The sequence below is a fragment of the Aspergillus glaucus genome (assembly GCF_001890805.1).
Source record: "Aspergillus glaucus CBS 516.65 unplaced genomic scaffold ASPGLscaffold_9, whole genome shotgun sequence".
Taxonomy (NCBI): domain Eukaryota; kingdom Fungi; phylum Ascomycota; class Eurotiomycetes; order Eurotiales; family Aspergillaceae; genus Aspergillus; species Aspergillus glaucus.
In genome coordinates, this window is record NW_019170461.1 from 603370 (window position 1) to 615560 (window position 12191).

At 47.5% G+C, this 12191-nt stretch overlaps 6 protein-coding genes across 6 annotated transcripts; 3 read left to right on the forward strand and 3 right to left on the reverse strand.

Annotated features, from left to right (window-relative positions):
* Window positions 1-534: 534 nt before the first annotated feature.
* Window positions 535-1794, forward strand: ASPGLDRAFT_46623 (bZIP transcription factor). Its single transcript, XM_022546487.1, has 3 exons — window positions 535-622; window positions 685-1014; window positions 1069-1794. Exons 1-3 carry the CDS (start codon window positions 596-598, stop codon window positions 1537-1539), a joined length of 828 nt encoding a protein of 275 aa, XP_022401421.1. The 5' UTR covers window positions 535-595; the 3' UTR covers window positions 1540-1794.
* A 483-nt stretch (window positions 1795-2277) lies between these two features.
* ASPGLDRAFT_25390 (uncharacterized protein) lies at window positions 2278-3382 on the reverse strand (the record flags this gene model as incomplete). Its single annotated transcript, XM_022543483.1, has 5 exons — window positions 2278-2321; window positions 2395-2556; window positions 2623-2965; window positions 3020-3124; window positions 3179-3382. 5 exons carry the CDS (start codon window positions 3380-3382, stop codon window positions 2278-2280), a joined length of 858 nt encoding a protein of 285 aa, XP_022401422.1.
* A 655-nt stretch (window positions 3383-4037) lies between these two features.
* ASPGLDRAFT_35200 (arsenic resistance protein) lies at window positions 4038-5376 on the reverse strand (the record flags this gene model as incomplete). Its single annotated transcript, XM_022544531.1, has 4 exons — window positions 4038-4694; window positions 4753-4839; window positions 4893-5035; window positions 5088-5376. 4 exons carry the CDS (start codon window positions 5374-5376, stop codon window positions 4038-4040), a joined length of 1176 nt encoding a protein of 391 aa, XP_022401423.1.
* Window positions 5377-6314: 938 nt separating this feature from the next.
* ASPGLDRAFT_46625 (uncharacterized protein) lies at window positions 6315-7032 on the forward strand. The gene has a single exon (XM_022546488.1). It carries the CDS (start codon window positions 6695-6697, stop codon window positions 6941-6943), a length of 249 nt encoding a protein of 82 aa, XP_022401424.1. The 5' UTR covers window positions 6315-6694; the 3' UTR covers window positions 6944-7032.
* ASPGLDRAFT_1468146 (uncharacterized protein) lies at window positions 6331-6778 on the forward strand. Its single transcript, XM_022541897.1, has one exon. The coding sequence runs from the start codon at window positions 6433-6435 to the stop codon at window positions 6688-6690; it is 258 nt and encodes an 85-aa protein (XP_022401425.1). The 5' UTR covers window positions 6331-6432; the 3' UTR covers window positions 6691-6778.
* Window positions 7033-9180: 2148 nt separating the features above from the next.
* On the reverse strand, window positions 9181-12173 carry ASPGLDRAFT_170633 (uncharacterized protein; the record flags this gene model as incomplete). The annotated part of the gene is made up of 5 exons (XM_022542722.1): window positions 9181-11144; window positions 11191-11499; window positions 11556-11615; window positions 11670-11943; window positions 12001-12173. The coding sequence occupies 5 exons, from the start codon at window positions 12171-12173 to the stop codon at window positions 9405-9407; spliced, it is 2556 nt and encodes an 851-aa protein (XP_022401426.1). The 3' UTR covers window positions 9181-9404.
* Window positions 12174-12191: the final 18 nt, after the last annotated feature.

Consider the following 12191-nt stretch of genomic DNA (forward strand, 5'->3'; position numbering starts at 1 on the left):
GAAGAAGAAAAGGAAATCTATCTAGGCGATGAACGGTCTTTATACACATTTGTGTGGTGCGGCTTAAGCCATTGTTTGCCCATATTGCTTGTATGGCATCGTTTGGTATGTTGGCGCTATTTGTCTGGCGTTGAGCCGTCACACGCTTAAGTCACTGATACTCTGCTCCTTGCCTCTCTGAATTGTCTTCCCCATCATTAATGACACTGTCCTTCCCCGCATATGAACTATGACATGCAGCAGTAATAGCCAGACTGCAACTTCCAGCAATCGGCATCCCTGTTTTGAAGTTAGTGGCTAACTATAGTTCTGTATTGTTCGAATGCCAGGCGGTTGGCCTGCCAGACCCAATCATTGGTCACCGCCGACAACCTCCCACAACTGTCTGAAACTGAAGCCAACCTGGGAATGCCAAGCCCGCCGGGCCCCTAAGTAGTGACATAAGCCCCATTCCCAAATCCCAATCTCATCTTTTTCAACTATTCATCGACGTGATAGCTTCAGGGTTGATCTTCCACCTCCTCAACCGACATTTTATTAATCAGCGAATCTCAACCAAACCCAAGAGAAAGGTCTCTTCCTTAGCACAACTAAAATGCCACGGATCAGAGTAAAAAGCAAGGTAATTGCTTTGTCCAATTTGAGTTGAGCGAGGGCAGGAAATTTTTGACCTTCGTCTTCTAGGCTGAGGACCTTGCCCGAGTGCGCAACAATCAACGGAATTCCCGTGCGCGCCAGAAGGAGCACGTTCGTGATTTGGAACAGAAAGTGCAATTCTACGAGACCGCGCAGAACGCTCAAGTCGATAACTTCCAAAAGAAGATAGAGCTCCTCTCGGTCGAAAACCAACTCCTGAAGTATTTTGTCGAATCCATAACATCCATGATGGACTCGTCATTTGAACCGCCTCTCGCACCATCGCGCGAGGCTTGCGGAGCGATGGCTGGATCTGGGCTTGGCTTAGATGTGCTGTTCTCTTCAGAATATCTCACCTCGTCTAATTCAGTGCCTGGCGTCAGTTCTACCTTTCCATGCGTGACGGTGGAAATAACCTCTAATGGTGCACAGGCAATGAGCGAACCAGGTGGCCTCAAGTCTGTCCCTAGGAATGATGATCCTCCACGAGAGGAAAATATACTGACATCGGATGCCTCTCTGCCTGAATGTCCCCCGTTTGATAACCAGTTTTCATATGTGTCATCACAACCACCCACAAGTCCGGTACATTTTTCGGAATCGCTACACTGCCCCCAAATAGAGCCGAGGCCTTACAACGTTTTGGCTTCAGAGGAGTTCCAGCTGCCAACCTTGGGATATTCCATAATGGACTGTAATTCTCGCACCTCAGGTCTCTTCTCACAACACACCGTCTCTTGTTCAGAGGCTAGCGAGCTCTTGATTGGCTATGTCCGAAGAAAACCAGATCTCAGGAGCCTCCATTTGAGGCTCCGAGATGGGTACCGAAATAGCCTTCTGCCCGAGGAGGGGTGCAGGGTTGATTACCACCAGTTGCTTACTGTTCTCTCTGATACGGCATAGGAATGCAAGGTATTGACCGAGCACATTGAAACCACCTAACTGGAATGTACGTCAAAGGAGGCGCAGATCCCGTTATGCGCAACGAAGCTCAATCTCCCATGGAGGGGGGGATCCTGCAATAGTATGTCAGATGTTGTAGTTCTTCTTCTCATTCAATGCCGGTTAGCATTGTGATGTTGATAATTTACTGCAGCCGGTTTCCACTATGGCATCAGTCATTAAGAACCTCGCATGTTCTATCTCTTCTACATTTTAAGCCCCATACGTGGTCGCAAAGTGGTTTTAACCTTGGACTATCTCACGAATGGTCGGTTTGATTGGAACCTTGTGACTTCATAGAAAGCGTCTTGAGGCAAACTCTGTAAGTTATGGTGTAGCATTGACATAAAGTACCTGCAATTTACAATAACAGGTGGGATTGCCCCCTGTAGACCTCGATAGACGCTATGAATATGCCAACGAATGTTCGAGTACAAATTACAAGACACTTATATCTTATAGGGTCTGGGAAGGAAGCTGGGCAAAGGACGCTCTTATACGCGGATCCAAATCCTGTCAAATATGTCCTTTACTACGGCAGGCTGATGCAAAGCAGAGAGGCACGCTATTTGGAAAATGTAATCTTCTGATTTGCTTGACCTAACGGTACCTGGGAATCCTTTGGCTGTTAACCTATGTTAGATGGTTTATCTGCATTGGACCAGAAGATTTATACGCTTGATGTGATTTACGGTTTTATCAACCGTGTATATCCGGCTTAATGGCGAAGATCTTGAGCGAGCCTAAGGGGAAAAAACCAACGGGAATGTGGTTAGCGCCGCATTACTCTCAAGCATAATTTGTGGGTGAACTCACCAGTCCAGAGATTGAAATCCACGTCCGCCATCTTCATCTCGGTCGTTCCGGATCTCTTCATATCGCAGCATGAGCTAGTAGGGTCCAATTCGTTGGCCTTTTCGCTTTGCCACATTTCCTTGTAAAGGTTCAGATCACTGTTGGTGTCCAGAATCAAAGTATCTATAGGTTGGGTGTCAGTGCTAGATCAAATCGCACGAAATAAGGAAAAAAGAGCCAGTGTAGTACCTTGAAAACCTACTTCTTTCAAATACTTTTCATAATCGCTGACCTGGCTGGCGCCAGCGATGCAATCAACATACAAGGAAAGGTCTGTCTTAATTTCCATCGGAAGCTCTCGCTTTGCCAGAATGTCGCTGATTGCAACCCTACCTCCCGGCTTCAGCAGGCGGAACATCTCCTGGAAAGCAAGCGGTTTCTTGGCTTCCGGCACCAAATTTACCACACAGTTGCTGATTATGCAATCAACGGTGGATGACGGCATCGGGATAGAAGTAATGCAAGCCTCAATAAAAGTTGCATTGGAGGCGCCAGCATTTTTCGCGTTTCGACGTGCCAATTCCAGCATGTCCTGCCAAGTTTAAGTAACGAGTACAGATAGGTTAGCAAGAATGGGTTGGTGTACCTTCGTCATATCAATACCAATGGCCTTTCCTTCTAGTCCAACCTTCTTTGCAGTTAACAAAACGTCGATTCCCCCGCCACTACCCAAATCAACCACAGTCTCGCCCTATATATGGATATTAGTACCAGCACTAAGGGGAGACCGGTGGCTGTGCCCTACTGTTCCAATATTTGCTGTTGCTAATGGATTCCTGCAGCTGACACCTAGATTCGCGTTGTCCGGAATAGAGCGCAAATCCTCTACATTATATCCAAATGCGGTTGCGACCTTGTGTTCATAGGCCCTTTGATGACCAGGGCCGGCCTGTTTTGCAACGCCTGCGTAGCGCTCTTGCACAGAATGATAGGTATCTTCGAAATTCATGGTTTCAGTTTCAGCAGGGCGGAGATGGAGAAGGACTGTGCTGTGAGCATTGAGAAACTGAATTTGAAAGAGATCAAGTCTAATTATATATTATCTGTGTTATTAAAGAGCCATCCTGGCGATGTCATGTCTATAGCATCGAGACAGGCGGATATTCGTCATTCCTTCCGCTGATTTGGCAGTGCATGCTGCCTGGTATATCACCGTTTGTCAAAGAAGTGTCACTGCCAATCCAATATGTCACCGGATTCTCCCCAAACCGAAAAGGATTTTCATCAAGTGAGAAGTCATGGCCCCAAATGCCCCAAACCAGAATACTAGTGCCTCGGAACCGACAACCAAGGCTGATCCATAAGCACAAAAGAGCTTCTATTCACCCGTGGCCAACAATGGAAATTAGAAGAATGCATAGGTATGTCACCGGATTTATCCAGACCAGACATCAATCCCTACACCCGGAACGCCATGTGGCTCATGTAAAGTCTTGTCCAAGACGAATTTTTGACCGAAATTGATTATTAAGTATACTACCTGTAACTAACGGTCCGTATGCCTCTAGCCTCTTCCATATTGGTCCCTTCAGTTTAACATAGCCTTGAGAGTTCCGGATATGCAACAAATTCGCAAGATATGAATATTTCTCTTGCCTTTCGCTTCAGTCCTTCCAGTCAACTCGCTTGGCTATAAATTTGACAACATAGACAAGGCCAAGCAGTACCGGAACCTCAATCAACGGTCCGACAGTGGAGGCAAGCGCTTGATTGCTGTTGGCACCAAACGTTGCGACAGCGACAGCAATGGCAAGCTCGAAATTATTGCTAGCCGCGGTCAAACTTTGAGTAGCAGCCAACTTGTAACCAAACCCGAGCTTGTAAGTCACAAGAAGAGTGATGAAGAAGAAAATAATAAAATAAACGATGAGAGGAGCGGCAACTCGGACTACTGATACAATTTGATGAACCACCTGGCGGCCCTGAGATGCGAACAACACAAGGATCGTGAAGAGAAGCCCAAGAAGTGACCACGGGCCAGCCCACTTCAGGAAAACCTGGTCGTACCAACGTGGGCTAGCGATTTTTCGAAGGGTAATGCGGGTGACGATTGCGGCACCTAGGGGGATTCCAAGGAACACTGCCACGCTTTTGGCAGCGGTAGAATAAGATAATGTAACTTGACTACCCGAGTGGCTAATGACTTTGATGAAGAAAATGGCCATGGGAGCGAAGAGCACCATCTGCAGCAGTGAATTGACCGCAACAAGAATAGCGCAGTATTCACTGTCACCGCCAGCGAGACCGGTCCAGATAAGAACCTATTAACAAGAATATATTAGTCTGACTCGGGTACAACATAGAAAGCGGGTAGCCTACCATAGCGATGCATCTGGCTAATCCAACGAGAATTAAGCCCTCCCGAAGTTGTGGCTCGTCTGGCAAGAAGGCCCATGCGAGTGCCAGCTGGAACATGAAATATCAGCACGCATCACCATGACGAGTCAAATAAGTCTTACCATCAAGAAAGGAGCAATAATCCAATTGACGAAGATGCTGAACGCAATCTGGATCCAGATCCCACGCTCTCGGAAGACATAGTGTAAAGATTCGTACCGCACTTTGCAAAGAATGGGATACATCATGACCAAGAGACCGATCGCTTGCACCGGTTAGCCGAGGCCTGATTTAATCACAGTTTCATGTGTACATACCGATTGGAATAGACACCCCAACGAATTTCCCCTTTTGCAGGGCTGGACCCATGTCTTCGACAAAATTGCCCAGGATGATTCCGACAGCCATGGCAAGGAAGATCCATACGACCAGAAAACGATCTAGCCAGCCAAGACCTTTGAAGGCTGATTGCTTGGCCGTGGTTTCTTCCGATTTTTGCTTTTCAATATCCTCGGCTGTAGGAATTGGCGGCTGATTATCCAATATTGTGTTATGATATTGCTGTTCCTCCGTCGGGGACAGACCTGTCTGAGTTGGGGCGGCCATCTCCAGCACCAACTAGCGTATGATGGTTTGATTTCTGCGAAGGTGTTGTTCTCAATGGAAATCTCGAAGGACAATTGAACAGCACGTCAGTGATTTGCGGGAAACCCCTGGCTAGCTGGAGTCGTCCGCAATATATGTAGATTCTGAGCTCTTTCCTTGAAGGGCTGAGAATAAGCGCTAGTCCTAATTAAGTCAGGAAGGGCATTTAGATGGCCAACCAAACCATATGAGTGACACTTTGTTACCCTTGACCAATCACCACCAAGCAGTGACATACTGGCAATATTCTAGGCGAGCCCTTGCTTTGTGATTGGCATGAAAGGTTCCGAGGCTCTGAACTTGTTCTAAACGGGTGTTACTTTACTTTTTCTACGAAAGTATTGATAAGGTCAATGAGGGCCTTAAGTGGCCATTTGAAGAGTGGCAAGTAACCTGTGGTTGAAATGGTACCAAGCTAAATGAGGTCAAAACGAGTCATTATGCTGTTCAACCTTATTCAGAGGACCATTATGAATGAAAATGCAGTCCCTATTTTTCTTCCAAAACTTCGACCAGTCATAGTATTCGAGTGACATGCAGATTGCTATCACAAGGTAACCCAGAACTTTCCTCATGTCAGAACGGTATTCAATAGCAGGGTCCTATCGACCTCGTAACAGAGTCTGACCGCCTACTGCCAGTATATATTGCTTAATTCCTAAGGTTTGAGATTATTCAAATGACCGGACATTGATTTCAAATCTGGCAACGTTGGCTCTATTTAGGATGCGACTTCTGCATACACTGTGACTATCTCATAGACCTCCTTAGTCAACGCTATTATAAGCTGTGGGCAACGGCCTTTTGTGAATGAGGCTTTATAAAAAATAGCCTTTTTCCGCTAGATGAGAGAATGTTCTAGATCAATGGATTGTTGAGTTCCCTCTCTTGCAAGCTACCGCGTGGTATATAAACCCCAAGTGCTGCCTCATTCAGTCTCTTGCAAAATTCCTCGTAGGAGAAATGAGGCATCGCCTATGAATTCTTTTCTCGTTTCATGGTTGTCTTAAGAGACATATGTCACTTATACCCGCCAAGTACTGCTATCCTGACAATCTCGTCCCTCACATTCAACGAACCGCTCCACAACGACTGCCCAACCGATCACTAGAAAGGCACATCATGGCTAAGCCCAGCGTCTTGTTCGTCTGCGTCCACAACGCTGGTCGCTCCCAAATGGCCGCCGGTTACCTCATTCATCTCGCTGGCGACACCATTAAAGTCCGCTCTGCCGGGCCGGCCACCAGCCGACTCCATCAATCCCATCGTCATTGAAGCTATGCGCGAAGAAGGCATTGACCTCAGCAACCAAAAACCCAAGATTCTCACTACCGACGCGGTTCAAGCCAGCGATGTTCTCATCACTATGGGTTGTGGCGACGCCTGTCCCTTCTTCGCCGGCAAGCGCTACCTCGACTGGCAACTTGACGACCCCGCCGGGCAAGGCTTAGATGCTGTACGGACTATCCGTCACGAAATTCGTTACCGCATCGAGAGACTCATCACCGAACTCCAGTCTTCTGTCTGAAAACATTCGAGGAGGCTGCCCAAATGTAGCCGTGAACCACTACTCAATAGATTGTTATGGGTGCTTTGGCGAAGAGCCGTGGGGTGGGGGCTGGTAGTTTACAGTACTATACTATGTACCACATACAAGGAATCAATGCCAAGAAGAAATGATACTGTTCACGTAAGTATTGTTATTATTATTTAATCAAGTTTATTGTCCATATCGAGCTCTAAAGCTATGACAGACCATATTCCACGAACCCGAGGCCGGCAGCTAATCTGCTGCCTCTTGTACCTATGAATTCCTGAGGAAACACCCCCTTCCATAATCTTTCTGATCATTTTCCTCGCCCCAAGCCGCCTGTGTGTGCAGGGCTTTTGAGCAGAGTGCTCGCCTTGTGCTTTTGAAGCAGGGTGGGTGTGGCCTAGGCTGAACCTCAGCTTAGGCTACCCTCCCTGCTACCCTTCTCCTGTTCTACTTGCCTCCTCCAATGCTTCCAGTCCTCATTTCTCATCTTTCCAGGCTCTTTCTGCCGCCCGCTGTAGGTGCCCCTGGGGTAGAGCTATGCTGATGCTGGCTAGGAATTGTAGCAGAGCCCTGGTAGCTCTGGGCTGTGACGGTCTGGTCACGTGTATACCTCTCACGTGCTGGAAGCAAGGTTTTGGTGTGTGTGGATAGTTGGTTGGATTGGGTGCTGGGGGAAGCCCCGGGCGCCCACGAGACTCCGACCGCTTCCCCCCGTGAGCCCACCACCCCGAAGCGACCACCCAAACGACCGAGACCAGAGACACCGGGAAAGGATATACAGGCACCCCCTACACCCAAAAACTGGCAGCCCGACCGGGATACGCCCCCTGCATCCCCCTCCTACGAAGCTCCCCAAAGCCAGCTAGGCTTGGAACTCCAAAGCCACATCGCAGCAGCAGTGGCCACACGCACCGCAGAGATAAAGTCTACAGGAGAGGAAGTCCTAGAGCTGGTCTCCGCAGTCAGCCAGAAAGTGACTAACTGGGAAGAGAAAGGCCTACAAGGAGCAGCCTCCCTGGGCAGGGACATCAGGTCCCTGGTCCTCAATTTCAGCAAGAGCCTCGCAACTGAGTTCCCCACCAAAGAGAACAAGAACCACCAACCCCCCTCAAAGCATAACAGCTACGCTGAAGTGATGAGAACCTCACCCAACACCCCCAAGACACACCCCAAACCACCCAAGACCCCGTACAAGCCATCACAACTGGAGAAACCCTCCCGCATTTTTCTCCGGCTCCCCAAAGACCACCCAGCTTGCCAAGCCAGCCCGTACGCCACCATGGAGATACTGAGGAAACACTTGGATAGGACCCGCTCTGGTTAAAGCAGCAACAGGAAGAGGGGGGTCAATGGGTCATCAGGAGAATAATAGAGGAATGAGCAACTGGGTAAAATCGGCAATGGAGCCGGCGGGAAGATGTGTATCTGGCCCACCCTAGTGACTGGGCATCTACGGCGATTGCAGTATGAAAATAACCGGCAGAAACATTCCAGGTTAGGGTTAGGTCAGTCTGTGTGTGAGAATAGGCAAGGTAGAACAGTGTCACGGGCTCGGAATAGCAGATATTAATGAATTGAATTCCTATCTAGACTATTGTAGCCATCGACGAGAATATCGAATCTGAGGGAGGAGAAGAAAAGGAAATCTATCTAGGCGATGAACGGTCTTTATAGACATTTGTGTGGTGCGGCTTAAGCCATTGTTTGCCCATATTGCTTGTATGGCATCGTTTGATATGTTGGCGCTGTTTGTCTGGCATTGAGCCGTTGAGCCGTCACAAACAGGGTCTACAGTTATTTTTTTTTTTTTTTCCCTTTCTGTTTCGCATTGATTTTAGTTTACCGTCAAGTCTGGCAAGGGTAAGAATTTGCTTAAAGTGAACAGGGCCATAAATAAGTGGGCAAAATGGGAGGAATGGTGACAGGCAGAAAGGTGAGTGAGCTCTAACAGGGGCTGGCTGAGTCCAAACTATACTGGGCAAAATCAGAGAATCAGCAATATGTGCGTGTTACAGTGCCTTGCAGGTTCGGCTTCTACGTTGTGTACACTCTTTGACTCTTTCTCAGCGCCACTGCCGACATGCTAGCTAATATTTCAAGTATGTTATGTATTGTACTAAACTGTAATATAACAAAATAGCCATATCATACCTGTATTGTGCATTCTGGAACTGTAACAGAGTGAAAACTTTAATGTCGACACTTCAGATATATTGGTTTATTCCCATGCTCGATTCAATTGACCGAAATATTCGCCCACGGAGGTAGCAGAAAGGTTTAGCACCTCCAAAAATAGTGGCAACTTGCCACACCATCTGAGAACCAGGTAGAAATTGCTCGAATTTATGGCAAACTGGAGAAATATATAATGTTCAGCTATCCCAGACCCTCCTTTTAAGTAGAGATTAGAAAATATTGGAGAGTATTTCAGATAGCAATTCTTAGCAATACATCACACCTGTTGTTGATCAGTAAGGTGGTGCCAACGGACTGCCTCTGCCGCTTCATATCTCCCCTGCCTCTCAAGGACCCTGCCGAGGTTGATGGCACTGACCAGTGTGCTCGGATGCTCTGGCCCCAGCGCCTTTTCTCTCCCTCCTAGTGCTCGTTGATGCATTACCTCTGCCTCTTCATACCGGCCTTCGCCATTGTAGGTCTTACCCAATATGTCCCACATCTTCGCTCTGCCTTCTTCATTGATAGATTTAATCGAAGACGGACTAGTCTGCGGTATATGGATGACTATATGCCTTCGAAACTGCGGCTTGGCAGTATCCTTCAACAGCTCATGACATGCTCCCAGCATAAATTCCATGTGCCATCTGTTCCATGGCTCCTGATAGTCATATTTGTACTGCATCGCTCGCCATCGAACCAGGCTATGCATTCTGACACCAGACCACTCCTCCTTCACTGACCTGAGGAGACCGTAGTTGATCAGCGGCTCAAGCGCTTCTCCATAATAAAAGTCGTCCCACCTATCCCCGTCGATGGTTAAAAATTCCTTAAGCCAGTCAGGGAAATCTTCATGTCCTGCAAAGATATCATGCTGAACAGAGGCAAATCCAAGACTTGCGAGCCTGAACAGCTCTTCTTGAACAAATCCGCTTGAAAAGTGGCCCAGGAATATGAGCAAAAGCTTTGAATGTCGACCGGAGTACCTCTCCTCTATCTTCTGCAATGTTGTATCCCAGACTGTCCACACTGTTTTTCCATAGCTCGAGAGACCATTGTACCGACTGTTCCGCAACAGCCGGTTCTGATGTTTCGCATAGTAATCCAAGTACTGTGTGAGCGCAGATTGTGGATTTGGTTGTGAATCCAAAGCATTTGCGATATATGCCCCTGCAAGATCAACTGCTAGAGGTAGATTTTCCAACCGCTCCGCTACCTGATCACATAAGTCCTTAGTGTCCTGGTCTACTGGTTGATGACCAAGATTGAGGTGCCAAAAAAGAAGACCCCTCGCCTCGAGGGGATTCATTATTTCGACTGATACTTTCTCACAGCCATCGAGGAGCTTCCACGATTGTTCATCTTGGCTAGTGATAATGATATTCCCTCTCTGACCTCGAGGTAGTATGTCGAAAACGCCCCAGGTCATGTTGTCAACATTATCAAAAACCACTAGCCACTCTTCATTTGATTCTTTACAGTGTTGAAGCCACCGACGCACAGCCTGTACGGTGGGCGAATCTCTTGGATGCGACCCCTGCCCTAAGGTTCGATCTACTGGAATCTGGAGTACAGTGGCACATTGTTCAAAACTCGTCCGTGCTGTCTCCTCATCCTCGGCATCGACCCACAGTATCGGGTTAAACTTGTTTTTGTTGTCTTCAATATACTTTAATGCCAACTGAGTCTTGCCGGTGCCGCCAGGCCCACAAATAGCGGCTGCATGCGGTCGAGGTCGATCCAAGGAATCCTGTTGTAGCTTTTCCTCAATTTCTTTGGAAAGAGCGGCTCGCTCTGTAAAGCTTCTCACTGGTTGAATGGGCACTGAATATAGGGAACGCTGTCGCTGCGCGAGCACTGGCTTAATCGCCCCCCAAAGCTCTTCGAAAATCATTTCAAAATTGCCCTCTCGGGATTGAAATTTATTCAAGCCATAATGATCCACAGTGAGGCCTATATTTTTGACCTGAGTGAGCTGATTCGGGATACTAAAAGTGGCGGATTGTTCCCGAACACACTAAAATTTGTCAGACCTTGTATAGCAAAGGGTCTTAGTTGCTTACAAATTCTTCCCAGTGAAACCACCATACTTTGAGGATCCGTGTTTTACGCTGCTCAAAGAAATTGGCAATATATTGGATTTTGGTCGCAACTTTCATGAATCTGTCATGCAAGTCGTGCAGAGATAGAGAATCATAAGTGAGTTCTCCCAGGATAGATGGATTAGAGCTGAGCGGCTGAAGGAGACTAGCTATCACCTTGCCCCAGCTGCTAAAGTTTGAGCCACGATGCGGAGTTCCTAAAAAGAGGACCGCTTTTACATGCTCAATAATGTCAGTAGATTCTTTGTTTGCGTTGGCCTGAATAAGAGCCTAAGCCGGTTAGTCGTGATGGGTTGCAAGATCGCTGGTGGTGCTTTAATATATACTTCTTTGATGACCAGGCCCCCATAGCTGTGTCCGACAAAGATCAAGTCACGGTCGTGCTCCTAGCAAACCAATCTATTAGTTGGTGTAGGAATGAGTTTTTTGCTTTTACCGACTTCTTCTTTCTCCCGAATATGCCTAATCCTCTCTAACATTTCGGCTCCTAGCCTATACAGTCGGGTCTGTACAGCATCCCTCTGCCAGAATGAATCATAGTTGTAGAAAAAGAGTCGCACATCTTCGCGTTGTGGTGAAGGGATATCTTCTGGAAGGAAGTCCGTGATCCAGCAAACATATTCTTTATTCAGTCTGGAATGAGACTCTTCTTGGGCTTTTTCTGCTCTCCAGGTTGTATCAGGGTTCGACCCAAGACCATGAACAAATATGACACTGCCCAGAAAAATGTCAACACATCTCTGAATGTGGACACCAAGGCATATAACTCACTCTACACCACCAGCGCGAGAACGCAAGCCAAGGTTATCCTTTTTCACCTTCACAATACCAAACTTCGATCTTGGTGCCTGCGCAGCGTTCCGTCGCGAGGGGATATTTTTTGCTGCTTGGTTGTAGAGAAACGCCGCTGATATGATGAAAAATAGGAGATACAATGCGACCATCAATACAGCCATGATCTC

What these genes read in the sequence shown, in the direction of transcription:
- ASPGLDRAFT_46623 (XM_022546487.1), top strand. Translation starts at nt 596, where the DNA reads ATGCCACGGATCAGAGTAAAAAGCAAG. An exon ending in GGATCAGAGTAAAAAGCAAG is followed by an intron (nt 623 to 684) that starts GTAATTGCTTTG and finishes TTCGTCTTCTAG; the next exon opens with GCTGAGGACCTTGCCCGAGT. An exon ending in CGTCTAATTCAGTGCCTGGC is followed by an intron (nt 1,015 to 1,068) that starts GTCAGTTCTACC and finishes AATGGTGCACAG; the next exon opens with GCAATGAGCGAACCAGGTGG.
- ASPGLDRAFT_1468146 (XM_022541897.1), top strand. Translation starts at nt 6,433, where the DNA reads ATGTCACTTATACCCGCCAAGTACTGCTATCCTGACAATCTCGTCCCT.
- ASPGLDRAFT_46625 (XM_022546488.1), top strand. Translation starts at nt 6,695, where the DNA reads ATGCGCGAAGAAGGCATTGACCTCAGCAACCAAAAACCCAAGATTCTC.